General features: G+C 37.5%; 1 protein-coding gene across 1 annotated transcript; it reads left to right on the forward strand.

Annotated features, from left to right (window-relative positions):
• Nucleotides 1-4,161: 4,161 nt before the first annotated feature.
• Nucleotides 4,162-5,094, forward strand: LOC127677420 (olfactory receptor 2A12). Its single transcript, XM_052172505.1, has one exon. It carries the CDS (start codon nucleotides 4,162-4,164, stop codon nucleotides 5,092-5,094), a length of 933 nt encoding a protein of 310 aa, XP_052028465.1.
• The last annotated feature ends 18,840 nt before the right edge of the window (nucleotides 5,095-23,934 follow it).

A 23,934-nucleotide genomic window follows, 5' to 3' on the forward strand; every position in this document is an offset into this window, starting at 1 on the left:
GCCTTCATAGCACCATGGGCCTCTCCTCTCATTGATGACTGACAAGGCCATCCTCTGCTACATATGTGGTTGGAGCCAAGGGTCCCTCCACGTAAACTCTTTTGTTGGTGGTTTAGTCCCTAAGAGTTCTGGGGAGTATACTGATTCCTCCATATTGTTGTTCCTCCTATGGGGCTGCAAACACCTTCAGCTACTTGGATCCTTTCTCTAGGTCCTTCATTGGGGACCCTGTGCTCAGTCCAATGCTTGCCTGAAAGCATCCACCTCTGTATTTTTCAGGCACTGGTAGGGCCAGCTATAGGAGACAGCTATATCAGGCTCCTGTCAGACCACACTTGTTGACATACACAGTAGTGTCTGGATTTGGTAACTGTATTTGGGATGGATCCCCAGGAGGGGCAGTCTCTGGATGACCTTTTGCTCCACATTTTGTCTCTGTATCTCCTCCTGTAGCTATTTTGTTGCCCCTTCTAAGAAGGACCAAAGTATCCATTCTTTGGTTTTCCTTCTTCTAAGCTTAGCTTGGTCTGTGAATTGTATCTTGGATATTCCAAGTTTCTAGGCTAATATTCAATTATCAGTGAGTGAATACTATGTGTGTTCTTTTGTGACTGGGTTACCTCACTCAGGATGATATTTTCTGGTTCCATCTATTTGCTAAGAAGTTCATGAATTCATTGTTTTTAATAGCTGAGTAGTATTCCATTGTAAAAATGTTCCACAATTTCTGTATCCATTCCTCTGTTGAAGAGAATCTAGGTTCTTTCCAGCTTTTGGCTATTATAAATAAAGCTGATGTGAGCATAGTGGAGTATGTGTACTTTTTACATGTTGAAGAGTTGTCTGGGTATATGCCCAGGAGTGGTATATTTGGGTCCTCAGGTAGTACAATGTCCAATTTTCTGAGAAACTGCCAAGCTGATTTCCAGAGTGGTTGTACCAGCTTGCAATTCCACCAGCAGTGGAAGAGTGTTCCTCTTTCTTCATAACCTGTCCACCATCTGCTGTCACTTGAGTTTTTGAACTTAGCCATTCTGACTGGTGTGAGGTGGAATCTCAAGGTTGTTTTGATTTGCATTTCCTGGATGACTAAGGATGTTGAACATTTCTATAGGTGCTTCTCAGCCATTCAGTATTCCTCAGTTGACAATTCTTTGTTTAGCTCTGTACCCCATTTTTGATAGGGTTATTTGGTTCTCTGGAGTCTAACTTCTTGAGGTCTATGTACATATTGGATATTAGTCCTCTATTTGATGTAGGATTGGTAAAGATCTTTTCCTAACCTGTTGGTTGCCATTTTGTCCTGTTGATAGTTTCCTTTACCTAACAGAAGCTTTGCAATTTTATGAGGTGCCATTTGACAATTCTTGATCTTAGCACATAAGCTATTGGTGTTGTCTTCAGAAAAATTTCCCCTGTGCCTATGTGCTCAAGGCTCTTCCCTCACTTTCTTTTCTATTAGTTTCAATGTATCTGCTTTTATGTGGAGGTCCTTGACACAGCTGGACTTGAGCTTTGTACAAGGAGTTAAGAATAGATGAATTTACATTCTTCTACATGCTAACCACCAGTTGAACCAGCACTATTTGTTGACAATGCTGACTTTTTTTCCACTGAATGGATGTAGCTCTTCTGTCAAAGAACAAGTAGCCATAGATGGGTAAGTTCATTTCTGGGTCTTCAATTCTATTTCATTGATCTACCTGCCTGTCACTTTACCAATACAATGCAGTTTTTATCACAATTGCTCTGTAGTATAGCTTGAGGTCAGAGAAGGAATTCCCTCCAGTTCTTTTGTTGTTGAGAATAGTTTTAGCTATCCTGTTTGTTTTGTTATTCCAGATGAATTTTCAAATTGCTCTTTCTAGCTCTATGAAGAATTGGGTCAGAATTTTGATGGAGATTGAATTTGTAGATTGCTTTGGCAAAATGGCCATTTTTACTATATTAATCCTGCCAATCCATGAGCATGGGAGATCTTTCCATCTTTTGAGATCTTCTTTGATGTCTTTCTTCAGAGACTTAAAGTTCTTGTCATACAGATCTTTCACTTGCTTTGTTAGATTCACACCCAGGTATTTTATATTATTTGTGACTATTGTGAAGGGTGTTGTTTCCCTAATTTCTTTCTCAGTCTGTTTACCCTTTATATTTTTAGATTTATTTAAAATAATCTTTGAAAAGTACTTATTGACAAACTAATTTAAAACATTAGTCTTAAGATTTTCAAACTGAAAAAAATGAGAATTCTGTCACCATTTGAAACATTGTAGTTATAAGAGATTTTCTATTTGAGTTGTGTAAAATAAATGTTTGCTATTCTAGCAACTTAAAAAATATCACTAAGACATGATTGTGAGGATTTGTTTTATTTACACTTAAAGTGAGCAAAAATTTGTATTTGTGTGGTTTGTGGTAGAGGACAATTTAGTGTTCTTCCATGTGGATAGCTAACTGGACACATATTATAGTGCTCATGCTTTACTATTTATCAAAAATCTGTGTTTCATAGTACCTCCATTTGCATTCATTCATTCATTCAAAAAAGTGTTTGTAATTATGCATGTTACAATGCCTGTCCTTTGGGAACACACACACTACTCCTTTACCAGCTAAACGCTCCTCATTGGTCAGAGTTTTCTTTTATTTCAATTGTTGTTTCATTAGAAACATTTAATATTCTGCTAATCCAAGAATATTAAGTTCTAAGAGTCTAACAAATGTTTAGTAGACAACTCAAATTATGTCTACAATTAAAACTTAAAACCTTATAAGGCAAAATAGTATAATTAATCTAGAAAAAATAATTAAATCAACATATCACATAATCAAATTTAATCTTAAAATTAAAACACTAAAATTATCATTTAAAATAATTAGTTAAAATTTAAGGTGATGTCAGTCACAAAATACATGTACAATTAGAGTACAGATATGAAAACGTAGTTAAGAGTCACATGGTTAAATGACTGTGACACTGATGTAGCAGGAGCCCTAGAAGATGCAACACAAGGAAGTGTAGCACACAGAAGAAAGACAGCAGTTACAGACAATTGCAGAGAATCAACAGTTATTGAGAATTTATTTTTTATTTACCTTATTCTCTTTAAAGAGTATATTTTTAGCCTACAGAGTCATGCCATCTTCAGTTTGCTTTTGTACATACTTATCTTGCTCTTGCTCTTTTTGTTTTTGACTGTTTTATATTCATCTACAATGGGCTCCATCTATGCCCATTATCCTCACTTATATCTCTCTCCTGCTGGTCCCTTCCTATTACCAAATATCAGCTCTCTCTTTCATGCTTTTTTTTTTTTAGTACATGCCTTTAGTTGACTGAATTTATTAAACAGAAGACACTTTATTTGCAATTTAAAGACATTCTTTTCACAGACAGATTTTTTTTTTTTTTGGTGAAATCTCTTCATTGTCTCTTCACCACTTCTCTACAGGTAGTTCTTGCTGTGGTCTACACAAGTCCCTGGCTTCAGGTAACCACATGATCCCCTGTTCTCAACAATTATCTGGACTCTGAAAGCTGAGCTTTAGATGTGAGATCCTACCCTCTTTTTTATCCATATTTGATGTTTGGATGGGCTGTCTTACTCTAAATTCCTCTTCAACCTAGAGGCTGTATTTTATATTTTGTCTCTGATGTCCATGTGTATGAAGCCAAGAGAAATCAAGAGATTATCTTGAACACAAATTCTCTCTCAGAACACTGTATTTAGTAATATAAGTACTGTGAGAAAGATTGGCAAGTGCTCCCAAAGCTTTCTTTTCTGTGTTGAATAGAGACCAGTGGAGGAAGCAAAGGAAATGGATGTGTCTCCTTCTGTTCCTGTAGTTAAAGCCAATCCTTATAATTATCATGAAATAATTATTATAAAATCTATAAAGAAGATAACTTGATTTTTTCTATGAAACAGGCTAAATATTTTATAATGTTCAATAGCTATAGTTTTCAAATATCCCTAAAAAACCAAACTTGCAAGTCAACATAACAGAGATTGAGCTAGAATTATGAATTACTGATTTTCACACCTGACATAAATTTGAACTCCAAAGTAAAAAAGACCCTTTATTTTGTCTCCCTTCTCTACCCTTCAGCTCTGCAATTTCCTTCATGATTACATTATAGCATTCATCTCTCACAAGAACATGGGAATCAATCAGACACGGATCACTGAGGTCATACTACTGGGATTCCAGGTTGACCCTTCTCTGGAGATGTTCATGTTTGGGGTGTTCTTGCTGTTCTACAGCCTCACTTTGATAGGAAATGGGATTATCCTGGGGCTCATCTGCCTGGATGCTAAGTTGCACACTCCCATGTATTTCTTCCTCTCACATCTGGCCATAATTGACATGTCCTATGCTTCCAGCATTGTCCCTAAGATGCTGAAAAATATTGTGACACACCAAAAAAGCATTGCCTTTGCTTCATGCATACTTCAGACGTTTTTGTATCTGGCTTTTGCTGTGACAGAGTGTACGATTCTGGTGGTGATGTCATATGATCGCTTTGTAGCTATCTGTCACCCTCTGAAATATATGCTGATCATGAGCTGGAGAGTATGCACCATCCTGGCTACCACTTGCTGGGTGTTTAGCTTCCTCTTGGCCTCACTCCATATCACTCTCATTCTACGACTCCCATTCTGTGGACCACAAAAAGTCCACCATTTTTTCTGTCAAATCATGTCTGTATTCAGATTAGCCTGTGCAGACACAAGACTCAACCAAGTCGTCCTCTTTGCAGGATCTGTGATGGTATTACTGGGGCCCCTGTGCTTGGTGCTGGTCTCCTACACTAGAATCCTCATGGCCATACTGAGGATCCAGTCAGGGGAGGGACGCAGAAAGGCCTTCTCCACATGTTCCTCCCACCTCTGTGTGGTTGGGCTCTTTTTTGGCTGTGCCATTGCCATGTACATGGCCCCCAAGTCCAAACATTCTCAAGAACAGAGGAAGATCCTATCTTTGTTTTACAGCCTTTTCAACCCTATGCTCAACCCTCTGATCTACAGTTTGAGGAACACAGAGGTGAAAGGTGCCTTAAGAAGAGCTCTTTGGAAACAGAGATCACTGTGAGGTTGTTTAAGAATCTTCCATGTCAGGCTAGGCAGTGGTGGAACACACCATTAATCCCAGCAGAAGTCTAGTAATTAATGATAGCAAACATTTAAAAGATTAATTATTTATATGGGTACACTGTAGCTGTCAGCAGGCACACCAGAAGAGGGCATCAGATCCTATTACAAATGATTATGAGTCATTATTGATTGCTGACAATTGAACTCAGGACCTCTGAAAGAGCAGTCAGGGCTCTTAACCACTGAGCCATCTCTCCAGACCCATCAGCAAACACTTTTATTTCAAAACTCACCTTCACTTATAAAATACTGTAATGATTAACAGAGATATTTGTGCTTTGGGGTGTTTATACTCACTAAAATATAAAATAATAATCAAAACCTTAGATCCACAAAATCTAAAACTTCTCCAATAACTCTAAATGTTCACATTATTTCTAAGATTGGAAGCAAAACTGAATTTTATATCCATGGAAAGCTGTTCTAAGTTTCACTAAAGTATATTGTCCTCAATAGGAGAAATACAATTGTATAACATATTAGTGTCTGAAATAATAAGAAATTTTCCTTGGCTTTATCCAGTTATTAGTGAGTGTGTGTGCTCTTCTCAAATGGTAAGTCAAATGGTAAAAACAAGGTAAATCTGACCTGAAACAATGTGAAAGACTGGGAACAATCTAAGTATAGTACTTCAAGAAGAGAATTGTATCTGGGACCAAAACAAGGAGAGAAAAAGGAAAAGTTGCCAGTCTCTCAGGTGAAACACAGAGGGAAATAATTTCAGTTATTCTCTTTTTGAATACACACTGAATTGTTATGAGGTGCTCCTTTTACTATTGTTCAAGAAGCAGAAATACAAATTAAGAACATGCATGACAACAAGGAAGCTTAAATCATCTCCTCAGTAAAAAGACACCATAAAGTATTAAGGAGGACAAGGTCAATACTTCTTCATGGTTAATGTCCACTGTCCTTTGACTGATGACTGTTCACTTGGTTGTTACCTCCTCATCCTAAAACTAATGAAAAGGGAGGAGATGTAGAGAGGCATATTGGGGTGTCATGCCACCTAGTAGCAACTTGATGTTGACCAAGGTGAATTTCCTCTCTCAGCCTTTGCTCAGGAATTCCTGTGCTAGATATAATCCTGCTCCACCTAGGTGGAGCACTCAGAGTGAAGGTGAAGTTCATTGTTCCTCCAGGTCTACGAATTCCTGAATTAAGTAGGTGACCCGCCCAGCAGCCCAAGCAGTAGAGACAATGCCCAGACAGTTCCCTTAAACACACCCTGGAATTTGGGGGAAGGGTCTTCCCTGAAACTTTAAAACACTGAGTCCCCCATTAATTAAACCTCAAGACTTTGAGTAGCTGGAAAAACAAACATGCATTTAGAAAGAAGACATTAGAAGTAACTCTCAGCTCAGCCAACCTTTAGAGTAACCTCTGATGTTCCTGATGTAGGAGTTGGCGAAGGGAATGAAGGAGCTGAGGGGGCTTGCATCCCCATAGAGGGAGCAACAGTGTTATTAGGCCAGATTGCCCAAAGCTCCTGGGGACTGGATCACCAACCAAAGAATACACATAGAGCAACCCATGGTGCTAGCCACATATGTGGCAGAGGATGGCCTTGTTGGACATCAGTGGGAAGAGAGGCCCTTCTGCCTGAGGGTGTTCGATGCCAGTACAGGAGGAATGGAGTTAGTGGGTGAATGGGGAGCACCCTCATAGAGGCAGGGGATGGGGGATGGGATAGGGTTGTCCAAAGGGGAGAACTGGAAAGGGAAAAAATATTTGAAATGTAAATAAAGAAAATATTCAATCAATTAATAAATAAATAATAAACAAAAACCTTAAAAAAGAGTAATTAAAACTCATCAAATTCATTAAATGAAAGAGAGATTTGTTATTAATTGGAGATCTTCACACAGATTGTAAATACAGAAATTAACTAAGAGATCTGGAAGAAATTAGAAGGAAAAAGAATATATAAACAAAATAAATAAAAATATTTTAAGTTTGAGCAATATAGAGGTAGTATTTTCCAATATGATCTTCGCCACTGGGAGGATCCGATTTCTCTCTCAACAGGTTCTATGTGGCTCCTAACAATGAAAGACTAAGGATGGCATACTCTGTACTTCCAATCAACAGCAATCACTGAGGAAGGAAAAACATTTATGATTAATAAAATGTATGTTGTGAGGATCCATTGTGTATGTCCGTATGTCCAGTTTTAAGGTGTGTGTGTGTGTGTGTGTGTGTGTGTGTGTGTGTGTAACTATTTTTACTAGTTTGTAGAAATCCTGACCTCACTTAATCCCGAGATAAGACTTTAAAACGGATCTTAATGAGACCACTGTGCTTGGTACTGGTCTCCCATGCATTCATCCTGATGGCCATCCTGAGGATTCAGTTAGGAGGACACAGAAAATCCTTCTCCACCTGTTTCTCACACCTCTGTATGGTCAGGTTATTCTTTGGTAGTGCCATCATCACGTACCTGGCCCTCAAGATTCAGCACCTTGAAGAGCAACAGAAGATACTTTCCTTGTTTTACAGTCTTTTCAACCCATTGCTAAACAAATGCTGGAGTCAAGGGTGCTGGGAAAAGATGCTGTATAAGTGGAGGCACTGTGAGAAAATTCCTGGGAAGGGAGGCTCTACTCCTTGTAAAAACTGGTGCCTTTCATTTACTTTGCCCTTTACTAGAATGAATGTTACCTTAAAATGGAAATTATGTACTCTTATTTAAAACTGAAGATGTAAAACTGAATTTAGCAAAATAAATAAGTAAATAAACACACAAATACCTTCATTACTTACTACAAATAAATCCATAAAAAAAGTAATTTTTTTCAAGCATTTTATTTTGAGGTTGTGTCTATCTTTGTCATTGAGGTATATTTCCTGTATGCAGTAAAATGTTGGGTCCAGTTTACATATCCAGTCTCTTAATCTATGTCTTTTTATTGGGGAATTGAGTCCATTGATATTAAGATATATTAAAGAGAAGTGATTGTTGCTTCCTGTTATTTTTGTTAATAGAGGTGAAATTATGTTTGTGTGGCTATCTTCTTTTGGGTTTGCTGAAAGAAGATTGATTTCTTGCTTTTTCTTGAATGTAGTTTCCCTCCTTGTGTTGGACTTTCACTTCCATTATCCCCTGTAGGGCTGGATTAGTGGAAAGATACTGTTTAAATGTGGTTTTGTAATAGAATATTGTGATTTCTCCATCTATGGCAAATGAGTGTTTTGTTGAGCTAGCATTTTTGTTGTCTTAAGGTCTATATGACATCTGCTCAAGATCTGTCTTTTAGAGACTCTGTTGAGAAGTCTGCTGTAATTCTAATAGGTCTGCCTTTATATGTTACTTGACCATTTCCTCTCACTGATTTTAGTATTCTTTCTTTGTTCTGTGCATTTGGTGTTTTGATTCTTATGTAACCCAAGGAATTTCTTTTCTGGTCTGATATGTTTGGTGTTCTATAGGCTTCTTGTATGTTTATTGACATCACTTTCTTTAGGTCAAGAAAGTTTTCTTCTATAATTTTGTTGAAGATATTTACTAGTCCTTCAAGTTGGGAGTCTTAGTTCCCTTCTATACCTATGATTCTTAGACTTGGTCTTTTCATTGTGTCCTGAATTTCTTTTTTTGAGTTAGCAGACTTTTGTTCTTTGTATTTTCTTTCACTGTTGTGTCAATGTCTTCCGTGGTATCTTTAACACCTGAGATTCTCTCTTCTATCTCTTGTATTCTCTTGGTGATGCTTGCATCTGTGACCCCTGCTCTTTCTTAAGTTTTCCATCTCTAGGGTTATCTTCTTTCATATTTTCTTTAATGTTTCTACTTCCATTTTTTAGATTTGTTCAATTCCTTCACCTGCTTGATTGTTTTCCTGTATTTCTTTAAGAGATTTACGTGTTTCCTCCTTAATGTTGAAGTACTCATTTACCTGTGTCCACCTGAATTTCTTTAAGGAAGTTAGTTATGCCCATATTAAAGTCCTCTATCATCTTCATGATAACTTCCTGGGGGTATATTCATTATGAAATGATATATATAACTCCAGTTATTGGGAAACAATCTATACTATCCAACAATAAATACTAGAAATGTCTTTGTTTACCTATGAAATATAAAAAATCACAAAATACACAAAAGTACCTTCATAATTTTCTTGCAGTTCTTTTTAAGATTTATTTATTTCATTTATATGAGTACACTGTCACTATCTTCAGACACTAGAAGGGGGCATTGAATCCTATTACAGATGATTGTGAGTCACCATGTGGTTGATGGGAATTGAACTCAGGACCTCTGGAAGAGCAAGCAGTCAGTGTTCTTAACCACTAAGCCATTTCTCCAACCCCACAGAAGTACCTTAAACTGTGGGTCACAAACCTACATGGAGACAGTCAACTAAATGTCATGAAAAAAATTGCCAGCAATAAACATTGCAAAAATATTTATAGTGACATTTTTAAAAATTAAAAAATGTATGAATACATACAGGTACTTTTTATTTTCAAACTGTGTCACTTTTAGTAACTAATAATTTTCTTACATTTTTAGAAAAATCTTATTAACAATACTTGCTATCTATATTTGTTTTACAATTGGTTAAAAATTAGAATAATAAATTTCATAAAATATATTCCTTATCAATTATAGTTAATTTACTGGCATACTGAAAGAAAACAATTTATTCTGACAGATCAACATGCTGAACAATAAACAGTGTCAGAAGGTGACAGTCCTGAAGTAGTCCATGAAAATATGATGTTTAGAAGAAAAATATGGCAATGAAAGAAGAATGTTGACATTGTAAATATACTTTCTTAAACTGCATACATAGACAAATAAGGAAGCAGAAATAAAATTTAATTTAGATAGATAGGAAAGAAGTTTCTGAACATATATCAGACAAAGATCAATTCAAAATCAAATGCATAACAAATTTGAGTTGCTTTTGATAGTTGCTGATTGTTTTGGGTCATATGACCTCACTGCAGCTTTGGTTCTAAACACACAGTATGGCACACCTGTACTATACACCAAATACACCATTACACCAAAGAATGTCAGTGAAAGCTCCCTGAATCCACAGATCTGAGACTACCGTACATCATGATTTACAGTGTTTGTACTGTACAAAGATTTGAGCTCTTAGATTTTTTTGTCTAAATATAGAAAAAGTTACTTAGTATCTAAATACCTTATTACTCGGTATCTAAATACCAAATTTAAATATCTTTGAATTTTATTATGTTAGAATATGAGTGTAAAATTTATATTTGAGTTGCTCACTTGAGTTTCATAAAAAAATAGTTACATAAACTTTGGGTTGAAATTAGAAGAAAATTTCTAATGAGTCCAAGGATGTCTCTGAACATATATCTTACAGTTTTCTACATATTTACACATATTTACACAAATTTATACTATAGTCTCACCATGGCCAATTACAAAATCAAAATACTGGTGAGCTCTCAAAAGTACTGAAAAACTCTGTGTTCTATGGTATCCAGTATCCAAAGATTGAATTCTTTATTTTTTTAAAAATGATCAAATTAGTTGTCAAATTTAGACTTGTCTTTAATAAATGTAATCTTATGTACTTCCCCCAAAATTGTTTTGAAACAAATTTTTCTATGATTTCTAATCAATACATGTTTGATTTATGTAACTATTTTATGTACCCATTCACTGGGTCACTTGAAATTTCTTAGAATCACAGTGGAAAAGGTTTAATGAATCGAATTCTAGATCAACTCAATTTTTCTTTTAACACACAAAGAAATGCAAGAGTTTGAGAACCCCATTACTTGTCATAGTCCATTTAGGAGAAGTCATACATAGATATCATGTGAATGAATGGTTGTGGATCTATTCTAATAAAACCATTTTTACAAAACAAATAGCTGATCTAATGGGTCATAAAGACAAATTTTGGCTATCCCCCTAGATTTAAAATCTAGTCTGACCCCTCTAATTCAAAGTGAGATTCCATTATTACTCAGGAAAGCAAAAGATAATCAGAGTCATTAAGAATGAATAAATAAGTATCACTTTGAAGCCACTCTGGACTGAGAATTCTTTCCTTCAGATAACTTCTAAAAATTACCCGAATTTTTCTTCTTATCATTTTTTTTAGATCAACCAAATTTAACTAGGACCATTTACATGACAATGAGCATGAAGTTACTGAATTGAGTCTGGTAGGGTCACTAGGGAGAAGATATTTGAAGACACTGACTATTCTTTCACTATAATCTTTCATTAGTCAATAATTCAACTTGAATAAGTAGGTCCTCATTAGAAGTGAACCACATTTTTAATAGGGTTATTTGGCTCTCTGGGGTCTAACTTCTTGAGTCCAGAAAACCAAATAACCCTATTAAAAATGGGGTACAGAGCTAAACAAAGAATTTTCACCTGAAGAACTTCGGATAGCTGAGAAACATCTTAAGAAATGTGTGGGAGATCAAACTGTGGGAAACCAGATTTTCAACAGCTCTCAACTTGAGAATCCACTGACCTATTGTCGGGAACTGAACCACTCTCTCCTTCACACAAGGCTGATCGTGAGAATCAACTGATCTTTATCTTGGCTGAACACCTGGGGTTGTCTAGGCAGAACCAGCTTTCCAGAAAAACTGCTAGATGTTTCAAGCCACAGTCAGCATCTGCCCAAGATGACCTTCCCTCTTTCTGTGCCTTTAGCATTCCCCCTCAGCCCCTCCCTACTTCCTCTCACTGTGTGTTCATAGCCAGGCTTTCAGCCTTTCATTAAACAGGCCTTGACAAGACAACCCTTTGCTTGGTCTCACTCCCTTTTCTTGCCCTTTTCTCTTTCAGGCTTGGTCCTCCTGGACCCCTGAATAACTAGGTTTTGCAGGATGGGATAAGTGGCGCCTCAACATGGGGCTCGAGGTATGGAACTTTGCCGGATGGAAACCACCCTAGGAGAAGGCCGCAGCGGCAAAGAAGCCATTTGGAGGAGCGTTCTCACCGCTCATGAGAGAAAGCCATCCTCAGTAAGTTGATATTTTCTGTCCCAAAGTAATGGGCCATAAGTTGTCTAAAGAAGCAGTCTTCATTAGAGACCTGAAAGCTTCTCTCAGGGAAAGGAGAGTTAGAGTTACAAAGAAGGGTTTGATAAAATTTTTACTTTTATACATCAGACATGCCCCGGTTTTTTATAGATGGGCTAGAGATTCACCATAAAAAATGGCAAAAGTAGGTCGAGAGCTAAATGAAAAATTGACCAGGCAGGACCCCGATACTGTCCCTGCAACTGTTTTCTCTTACTGGGGACACATTCATGATGTAGTAGATGGTGCAACTGATGACCTTGATAAGCAGCAACTTTTGTTGTTCACTGAATATTGCCTACCCCCTTTTTCTTGGGCGGCTTCAATGACTTCTCTTTCCTCCAAAAAGAACTCTTCAAAACCTTCCTCAGTCATTATAGACATGTCTGGGGCCCTGCCACCCACTCCCCCAACTTCTCTTTATCCTCCTCTCCCGATGGGCCCGTCCCCTTCTGATATGCCATTAATTTATCCAGTCTTTAAGAGACCCCTGGGGAGGAAGCCAACTTGGAGGAGAAAGCTGGCAGCAGAAGAGCCCCTGAAAAATTTTCTTCTCTACACCAAATGATAGCTGCAGAGAGCAAGTAGCCCTCTTAAAGGAGCTACGAGACTTAGAGGGACAAATGGTCACTCTAACTTCAAGATTTATTTCAAAGACAAATGCCTATAAAAAGCCAAAGCCAAAACAAGCCCCTTGACTTTAAAATTTAAAAAAATAAAATTAAAGACCACAGTTACAGCCTATGGGTGGACTTCTCCCTTCACTTTGGCACTTAGAATCTGCCATTGAGGGCTGGCTGACACCTGAGGAATTTATCCAGCTGGTCCGAGCTGAGATCTCTGAGGGAGAAAATGTTCTTTGGAAGTCAGAGGCTGCTGAGGCAGCCGGAGAAATCAAAAATAAAAACCGCTCATGGGCAGAATGTAAGTCCTGGACTGCAAAGAAATTCCTGGGCTCTCCTCCCCTCCCACCTCTTTCCACATGGAAATGGCCAGTCTCTACTTATCTACCCTCTCTCTCTGCCTTTCTCTGTCTCCACTACCCCATTAACTTTCATCCTCTGTTCTGAACAAACTTTATTCTATACCATGTCCGTGTGTGTTCGCCTAGGCGCCCCCCTTCCCTACACCACCATATATCACATCCTCTAAACCTTTTTCTCTTTTTATGAACCCAATAGGGGTTAAAAAAGCAGGGCACTATGGAGTAAATATCAATGGTTGCCACTGTGCCTCTCCTCCCTTCTTTGGCAGAATTCCCAAAAGAAAAAGAAGACAAGGAGTTAAATCTTAAACAAGAGAAAAAGAAGGTTTCAGAAAAGCAGTTTTTCCATGTGTAGGACATGGTATCAAAAAAGAAAAAAATGGTTAAAAGCTATTTCAAAACTCTCCTGGGGAGGAGAGGAAAATGGGAGACGTCCTGTTTCCTCTCTGAAACCTACTAGAAATCTCCTTAGCTCTGGTTAAGATATTTGGATCACTTTGGGGCATCAAGTTCCCACTCTGTCTGTTGTCTTGCTTTGGTGTACCAAAACCTGTCCATATATGTGTCAATTTATGTTTGTCTATTGTTTTGATTGGCTGAATGATTGTTGTTTTTATGTTTTATGTTGAAAAAATGGTAAAAAAAAAAAAAAATGTTATCTGCTGGCAGTCCTGCCAGTCATTGTTTACACAGAGGGGGTAATTTAAGGGCCTCACATTTGTAAGTAGGAGTCAAACACAGCTGAAGGAAAAAAAAGCTCCTTCTTAAAGGGCCAGCAGCCTTAACCTCTAGGACAAGTGAGAATGGTTAATTCTCCTAGAAAATTTTCTACCATGGTGATGATTGGGTTCAAAGTACTTTATTCCCCTGAAATTACAGCCAGAAAAAAAAATGTATTTGGTTTAAATTTATGAGATTTGTATGATCGCTTCATTTTTATTTCTAATTAGTCTTAAAGGTATAAATGTTTTACATGTCTTAACTATAGAATATTGGACATGAGTTAAAAAAATATATATAATGATGGTAACAAAAGGTAAGTTTAAAACTGATAATACAAGGTTAAAGCTATCTCAAGCAGCATGTGACATGACACAACCCAAGAAAAACAGACCTCTGAGATATTTCTAAATTGGCATAATGTTTTATATGGTTCTTATCCTAGAAATCAGACATAAAAAATTAAGATTTAAAATAAAGTCTCTTCAATAAGTTACACTTTCATGCATTCAAATACACAAAATGATAGACAAACTTTGCGATATGAAAGTAATGTGTTTGCCATTAATTTTAAGGCAAAAAGATAGTTTAAAACTGGGTTTTGCTTTCAAAAATTGTAGTTATGCTTTGATATTACAGGTTCCTTTTGTTATTTGACCTTCATACAGTGGGGTCTGGTTACAGGCTACTCCTTGCAGGACTGGTAGGTGTATGTCTGGCCTTAGAGATAATAGACTCAGAACAAAAGATTTACATTTGAGTTAATACAAAGCTCAGAGGTGCCTCGGCAGAGGCTTGAGAGCTGCAGCTTTCATCTTGCAGGCCTCACCTAGAGAGTTTCTGGCAAAAAGAACATTTTAACAGATTCATATAAATGTGGTTCAAAATAAAGTTCAAGCTTAGATCTGTGAAAGATTAATAAGACTATGTAGAAATTATGAAGGCATTAAAATTTGTCCTACCTACTACATACAAAACTATTATAGATTTAAAAGGTTGTTTTTTCCTTTGTGGTTATTGATAATTACAAAAGCATTTACTTCTGACTTTAAAAGAGCATAAGCTAACTTTAAAAAAAAACAATAAAATAATTTTATTAGAAAGTTCTTCCTCAAGAAATGGCTTGCTCTTAACAATGGGATTTTGAAATGTTTAAGAAAATGATTTTCAAAGGTGTTAAGATAAAATTTTTGGCTAAGATGTTGCTTTAAGTTTTCCATTTAAGCCTCCTATATTCTCAAGATAGATGCAAAATAAATATTGAGAGACATAACTTGGATAAAGAACATTATGATATGCGTTCAATTCCATTCCGTAACAAACAGAACATTAATGTAAAATCTCTCCAAATAAGGTTTTGACATCCTCCAATAAAGATTTGGTGTAATAATAGTGTTGCAAAATAAAATCATAAAAATATTTTTAAAAGGAATGTTTTAAGAGCATGATGAAATGTTTGCTCCTTATTTTGAACAGCAATCAAATTGATTATTCTTAATTGTTAATCTATTACATGACAAGCCTTTTTGACAAAATTAATAATTGTTATCTAAAAGATAAATTGTTAAAAATTTGCCTCTATACATGCTTTTATATTATAGATTTATACATGCATCCTATAAAAATGCATCTACTATGGGAGTAAAGCTCATATAATTAGATCACATGTTTATTCTTTTGAGTGTCCCCTTGCTTCAGCACAGATAATTGAATTGGGTGCTGTAGCTGTTCTTTTAAAAATGTTAAAAATCAAACTTTTGATTTATATATTAATTATATATAAATATCATGGCTTACAGCTGCTTGAAATTGTTTCTTTTTTAATGCTACTAATTCTTAACTTTTACAATTATTTATACAAATACAATTCAAAAAATTAATCAAAAACATACATATGACTATTGACAGCTTTTCGAGCTTTCTAGTTATAACTGTTTTAACATAAGAAACAAAAAATAAAATAAAATTAGTCATAACATATGTTATTTTTATACTGAATGTTCCAACAGATTAAGACAAATATTATAACTGATTATTATAGTCAGTCATTTGAGATGTTTTATTAACAATTTGATATTAGTCATATTATTGAGATTCCTCATAATTCTCAAAGACAAGATTTTATGGAACAGGCCCATAGAACTTTACAACAATATTTTTATAATAAAAGAGGGGAGAATCACATCTCTATATATCACAGAAATTTTAAAAGTTTAATGCCAGGGAACTCTCTGAGTGTAGAGAAGAGGGCATGGTTGTGTTTTTTCTGCAGGATGCTGAAGGAACATGCTAGCTGCCAGAGTATGCTAATGCTGAGACTTCTCCCTGGCTCTCCACCTTGTTCCCCAGCCTTTTGGGGCCACTCATGGGTCTTTTGTTGTTTTTGTCATTTGGCCCCTGGGCTTTTAACAGATTAACCAGCTTTGTTAAATCACAGATTGATTCTGCCTTAAACAAACCAGTTTCAGTCTACTACCATTGGCTAGACATCCGAGGCTCAGCCGAAGACCTCTGTTCCACTGATGTGGAGAGAGCAACCGTTGGCCTTCAGTTCTCCACCCTCACTGCAGGCACAGAGCCTTCCTGGTCAATGACGGGGAGGGTGACCTCCGGCTCCTAATAGTGGCTGATAGCCATAAGCTGTGGAGTCGCCAACGATGGGAATATTGTGGGGCCACAAGCCAGATGCACACAGCCTATTGGCTGCAGGGTGACTCCATGGCGGGATTATTGTGAGTCCACTACCTGGGTGCCCATCACCAAGGGCCTGATTAAGTCATTGGAGTAGGAGGTGATGCCAGGAGTGGAGGCCACTCACATAGCCTAAGACAGAGGCCCTGCCCTACTAGGACCTAAAAAGGCCTCGTTACTGTGGTGCTGGACATGGGTGCAAGCCACAAAGCCTAAAACAGGCTCTCTCCCGACCCTCTTTCCATGGCCAACCCCAACTTTAATAAAGAAAAGAGGGAGATGTGGGAGTCCAAACTGTGGGAAACCAGACTCTCAACAGCTCTCACCTTGAGAATCCACTGACCTTTTGTCGAGAACCAAACCACCCTCTCCTTCACACAAGGCTGATCGTGAGAATCAACTGATCTTTATCTTGGCTGAACACCTGGGGTTGTCTAGGCAGAACCAGCATTCCAGAAAAACTGCTAGATGTTTCAAGCCGCAGTCAGCATCCGCCCCAGATGACCTTCCCTCTTTCTGTGCCTTTAGCATTCCCCCTCAGCCCCTCCCTACTTCCTCTCACTGTGTGTTCATAGCCAGGCTTTCAGCCTTTCATTAAACAGGCCTTGACAAGACAACCCTTTGCTTGGTCTCACTCCCTTTTTTGCCCTTTTCTCTTTCAGGCTTGGTCCTCCTGGACCCCTCTGAATAACTAGGTCCCACAGGACAGGATAGAAATGTTCAACATCATTAGTCATCAGGGAAATACAAATCAAAACAACCTGAGTTTTCACCTCACCCCAGTCAGAATTGCTAAGATTAAAAACTCAGGAGAAAGCAGGTGTTGGCGAGGATGTGGAGAAAGAGAAATACTCCTCCACTGCTGGTAGAATTACAAGCTGGTACAACCACTTTGAACAACAGTCTGGCAGTTCTTCAGAAAACTGGGCACTGCTATACTACTCCTGGGCATATACCCAGAGGATTCCCCGGCATAGAATAAGGACACATGCTCTAGTATGTTAATGGCAGCCTTATTTATAATAGCCAGAAGCTGGATAGATGTGATTTTCATTGCAAGTTACTCCTTCAGCCACAGTTTGTATTGTACAAACTGTTCAAATAATTAATAGAAATATTATGCCTGGGATAAAAGAACTAAATTATGGATAGACATGTCAGGACTAAGAACTGGAATTTATAATCTTTTAACTTTACAGCTTAATGGGTGGGTGAGATAGTTTGAATAAAAATGGCCACATAGGGGTGGAGAGATTGCTCAGTGGTTAAGAGCAGTGACTTCTCTGCCAGAGGTCATGAGTTCCATTCCCAACAACCACATGGTGGCTCACAACCATCGCTAATGGGATCTGATGCACTCTTCAAGAGTGTCTGAAAACAGCTGCTCTGTGCTCATATAAATAAAAAATAAACAAATATTTTTAAAGAATGGCTTCATAGTCTCATTTAGTTGAATGCTTAGTCAATAAGCAGTGGTAGTATTTAAAAAGATTAGAAGGATTTAAGAGGGTTGACCTTGTTAAAGGAAATATGTCACTGGGATTGGACTATGAGTTTAAAAGTTTATTCCATATCCAGAGTTATCTCTCTCTACCTCCAGATCAGTGTGTAGCTCTCAGCTACTTTTCCAGCATCTGCTTGCATGCTGCCATGCTTTCTGCCATGATGATAATGGATTAACCCTTTAAAACTGTAAGCAGGCCCCCAATTATAATCTCTTTTTCTGTAAGTGATGCCTTGGTCTTGGTGTCTCTTCGCAGAAATAGTACAGTGACTTAGAGTGGGCAAGATTCATTTTATCCACAGATTTTAATTCAAGATCATAATGAATTCAGTGCTGTTGTGAATGTAAGACACACAGACAAAATAAAGCAAAAGGTGAGGTACATGTGAGTATCAAGCTAAAATGTGATTCTGATTTAAGAAGCATGGGGTCAGGGACAGGCAGGTGGACCAGTGGAATAGAAATGAAGACCCAGAAATGAGTCCACATACCTATAATCACTTGATCTTAGACAAAGGAGCAGAAAACATCCAGTGGAAAAAAGATAGCCTATTCAACAAATGGTGCTGGTTCAACTGGAGGTCATCATGCAGGAGAATGTGAATTGATCCATTCTTATCTCCTTGTACTAAGCTCAACTCTAAGTGGATCAAGGACTTCCACACAAAACCAGACACACTGAAACTAACAGAAAAGAAACTGGGGAAAACCCTTGAGGACATGGGCACAGGGGAAAACTTCCTGAACAGAACACCAATAGCTTATGCTCTAAGATCAAGAATTGACAAATAGGATCTCATAAAATTACAAAGTTTCTGTAAGGCAAAGGACACTGTCAAAAGGACAAAATGGCAACCAATAAATTGGGAAAGGATCTTCACCAACACTAAATCCGACAGAGGTCTAATATCCAATATATACAAAGAACTTAAGAAGTTAGACTCCAGGGAACCAAATAACCCTATTAAAAAATGGGGTACAGATCTAAACAAAGAATTTTCACCTGAAGTAATTCAGATGGCTAAGAAGCACCTTAAGAAATACTCAACATCATTAGTCATTAGGGAAATGCAAATCAAAACAACCCTGAGATTTCACCTCACACCAGTCAGAATGGCTAAGGTTAAAAACTCAGGAGAAACCAGGTGTTGGCGAGGATGTGGAGAAAGAAGAACACTCCTTCACTGCTGATGGGATGGTACAACCACTTTGGAAATCAGTCTGGTGGTTCCTAAGAAAAGTGGACATGACACTTCCGGAGGACCCTGCTATAACTCTCCTGGGCATATACCCAGAGGATTCCCCAGCATGCACTAAGGACACATGTTCCACTATGTTCATAGCAGCCTTATTTATAATAGCCAGAAACTGGAAAGAACCCAGATATCCCTCAATGGAGGAATGGATACAGAAAATGTGGTATATATACACAGTGGAGTACTATTCAGCAATTTAAAACAATGAATTCATGAATTTTTTAGGCAAATGGTTGGAACTAGAAAATATCATCCTAAGCAAGGTAACACAATCACAAAAGAATACACATGGAATGCAATCATTGATAAGTGGATATGAATTGGCCCTGAGGCTGTGAATGCTGAAGAAACAATTAGCATATCAAATGATTCCCATGAAGAAGGAAGAAGAGAGCCCTAATCTTGGAAAGGCTTGATCCAGCATTGTAGGGGAGTACCAGGACAGTGAAAAGGAACCGGGAAAGATAGGAGAATGGATGGAGAGAAGAGGACTTATGGGACATATGTGGAGAGGGGAACTGGGAAAGGGAAAAGCTTTTGGAATGTAAACAAAGAATATATAAAATAAAAATAAAAAAATAAGAAGCATGGGGTGGTTATTTTGTATCACTTCCTATACAGGGACAAATTTATTTCTTTAGTGGCATCTTGCCAGGGTCCATGGAGCACCTAATAATGAAGCACCCACATCACAAGTGGCACTCGAGAGGGAGAGCCATATTAATATTGATAAAATACATATTGACAGACATTGACTTATGGTATACTTTGATATTTTCTTCTGAACCAGAATCTCACTTCTGAATAATCCCGATTACCATCTAATCCCAGGAAAATACATATAGCTTATCCCATAGGAACACTGAAAAGGAAACAAAAAGACATGGGAAATGATGACATCGGTTCACAAGGGGCATATTCTTATCCCTAGAGAGAATGTTATGGCTGTGTCACCCTAAGACCCTATCCTTTGCATCATTATTTTTTGTCTGTAGGGACAGGTCTGAATTCAATGGGTGATAAGCAAAATAGGCACCTGCAGAAGCAAGTGCATCACAATAGTCAGAGCTCTGAATCTTAGCTTCTCCTAATGAGGTCCCTGTAGAGGGGAAGATTCCACCTAAGTTTATCTTACCTTTTTTCCTTTTCTATGTGAGGTTTTTTTTAAGCAGATGACTATACTTGAAGAAAAGATTGAAGCTTATGTCAAGGTAAGTAAATGTGCATTTGTTTTGTTTGTTTTGCTTTGCTTTGATTTGTTTTATTTTGGTTTGGTATGTCCTGAGAATTAGTTATAGAAGAGAATAAGAGACATGTCAGATAACTACTTGGCTTGTGGTCATGGTGAAGTGTCCATCCCCAACCTGGAAATGACAAATCTTGAGCAGTGGTATAGGATTCATTGCCCACTCCATTCTATCCATGGTCCCTCTGTCCCTCTCAAACTCTTCCCCTACATCCCATGGATGCTCTGGAATGTACTAGAACTATGCCAGGGAATGGTACCAGAAAATATGAAGAAATCATTGATCTGGCTGATGAACCTCAATAACTATATGGCACAGGGGCATCTTCTATCAGATAAGTCACTGGATCCTAAATATGTCAGGGTTTATGGGCTCTAAAACGGATTCTCATACCTTTGCTCATTGCTTCCCCTGTGCATCCCTGAACATCATCTTCCCCATAGTCCTCATATATTGTGTGAGGGAGATAGGTGTTTTTCCTTCAGAGTACTCACTGATTATTGGGGGAACCTTCTTTTATATTCCACATTTTAGCAAAGAAAAATATTAATTAGACACCATATTACCTCAATATGGGTGTCAAATCTCTAATAATAATAATCACATTTAAGTATTTAATTAAATGCCATGGTAATTTAATTCAATTGACTCTCATGAAAGAGAGGAGATGAGAGAGAGAGGGGGGAGGGGGAAAAGGAAAGGGAGAGGAGAGAGAGAGAGGAGAGAGGGCTCATTTTATCAAGTCAGCTTTATTGTCTATTCCATCTTCCCATTTTCCAGGTGGGGAACTGAGGCAGGAAGAGCTACAGATAAATCACTAAGTTAGTATTCACAAAGGCAGGACTTGATGGGTTCAAGCCTAGGAAGAAGAGGGCTAAAGTCTGTAAAAGCTCTCTGCTAATAATCAGTATGAAGCCAATGTCAGAATTTGTCCATACATGAAAAGATTTGACAAATGTCTATTGCCCAGACTGTCTTTAATTAACTCTTGTTCTGAGACTTTGACTGACAAAACTTCTTCGTTTGAGTCAATGTTAAATATCTTAAATATATTTTCCCATTTTCCCAAACTATTTCCTTAGAAAGCTTAGCACATACCATGTACAAGGAACATAGTCCAATAAAAACTTGTAAAAGACCCTAATGAAGGCAGATTAATCTAACGGTAAATTCACATGAAACAAGCAATGTTCTTCCATTGCTTGCACTTTGACTCATGAACTATCTGAATGGCTATGCTTGATGTAACAGGAACCCAGCCATATCCCAGATAATGACCCTCTACAGACATAAAATGGCTGTGCCTCAGGAAGGCTCAGGAAAGTCTTGTTGGACTCTTTCAACTTGAGTCAGCAGGACACTACTGTTCTGTATCTAAAGCAGTAGTTTTTGATCTCCCTAATGCTGTGACCTTTTAATACAGTCCCTCATATTGTGGTGATCCCCAACATAAAATGATTTTGTTGCCACTTAATAAATGTAATTTTGCAACTGTTAAGAATCATAATGTAAATCTGATATGCAGAATATCTGATATGTGATGCTGTAAAACAGTCACTTGACCCCTAACAGGGTCATGACCCACAGGCTGGGAACTGCTGTTCTAAAACATTTCCAGCCTCTGTTCTGTCACTAAATTTATGCTGTGAGGTAAGTTAAACAGATTCCCACATTATACATCTGAAAAGTAGAAGCTAAATATCAGTATCTGCTCCCTGTGCTCTCCTTATATGAGTCCAACCATAAATAAACCTCTATTAAGCCAAAAATGCATTAATTTGTTGATATAAAATGAATCTCACTATATGTGAGTGACTGCAGGTTATTTTACTGATCCAGTTCTGCTTCTATATATTGGAGTTCTAATGAAACATCTACACAAGAGCTTGAGAGTGAACTCAAGATGATCATCAACTTATAAAAAGAAAATCAAATCAAAGAAGTAACAGCCCGCGTAGATATGCTCAAGTTCACAAACAGAGATCTATTGTCCCTTTCACAAGCAATACCACTATACTGAGATCAAACGTGGCCATTTACAGGTACATTGGTCACTTTCAGATACATATACAGAAGGAAATCACAAAGGGAAAACATGTGCCCAGGTATAAAGCAGTGTCAAGACAAAGAAGACTTCACAGTCTGACCTAGAGTTCAAAACTAAACTTTTCTAAAGAAAGCAGATTCCTAAAGTCACAAGAGTGACATCCTCTATTGCTCCTGATTTTATATTTCATATACTCTTTTTATTCTTGTTTCTGGTATGTTCACTTGTAACTTGAAATCATCAGAAGCTGTTTCTCAGACAGGAAACTTAAAAGACACTGAAATGTATTTCTCTGCTTGACAAAGATCCGGCGTTTTGCCCTACACCAATTTGGAACTGTTCTGAGCCGGTGCCTTCATTAACAATCACAGGGAGTCAAAATACTGTCCAACTGGATTTAAGATCCATTTCTACTGTCAGTCAATAGAAAATCTTGACCATTGTGTCTACCAGTATAACTCAAAAAAATATTTTCTTCTCTTTTATAGAAATAAATGTAACTGTTGTTTCCTGTTCATTTTTATAATATAAGGTAACTTTTTATCACACAGATGTTTTCTCTACTTGAAGCTTTCAATAGAACTCAGATGGAAGATTGCAATTAAAACATAGTAAAAATTACTCATACAGTTAGCAGAAATAATGTGAAATTTTAATTACATAGTATGTTGTACATTTTTCCAAAATAGAAATGCTCAATTTTTCAGCTTAATAGTACATGTTTATGAGGACAAAAAAGGAAAAGTTATTTAAAAGGTATGTTCCTGAAAATTCTTATTCTGTAGAAAAAAATTAATATACAGATGTACATATTTTACTGACAATCTTGTTCACATACTTAAATAAGGTCAAAATAAGGATATAAATATTCTGGCATTTTATACTATATGTCACATCACATGTACTTATGTGCTGATTGCATGTAGATAATTGGACATTTCTTTTTTTCTTGTATTATTATTAATCATTCCATTCATTTACATCTCATTTCCCAGTTACCCTCTCTACTAATATCCCATCCCATATATCTCATTTCCCTCCTGATTACTCCCTGTCATTCCCCCATCCCATATCTGCCCTTCCCCCTCCCTTTTGCTTACAGGAGAGTGCTCCCCCACCCACCCACACTCTCCTGCCCCACCACTCCAGCATCCCCCTACTCTGGGGCATTAAACCTCCAGGGGACCAAGGGTCTCCCCTCCCATTGCTGTCCCAGGCAAGGCCCTCCTCTGCCTCATATGTATCTGGAGCCAAAGATCCCTTTAGGTACACTCCTTGGTTGGTGTTCTAGTC

The sequence above is a fragment of the Apodemus sylvaticus genome, chromosome 2 (genome assembly GCF_947179515.1).
Source record: "Apodemus sylvaticus chromosome 2, mApoSyl1.1, whole genome shotgun sequence".
In the NCBI taxonomy this organism is placed as follows: Eukaryota; Metazoa; Chordata; class Mammalia; order Rodentia; family Muridae; genus Apodemus; species Apodemus sylvaticus.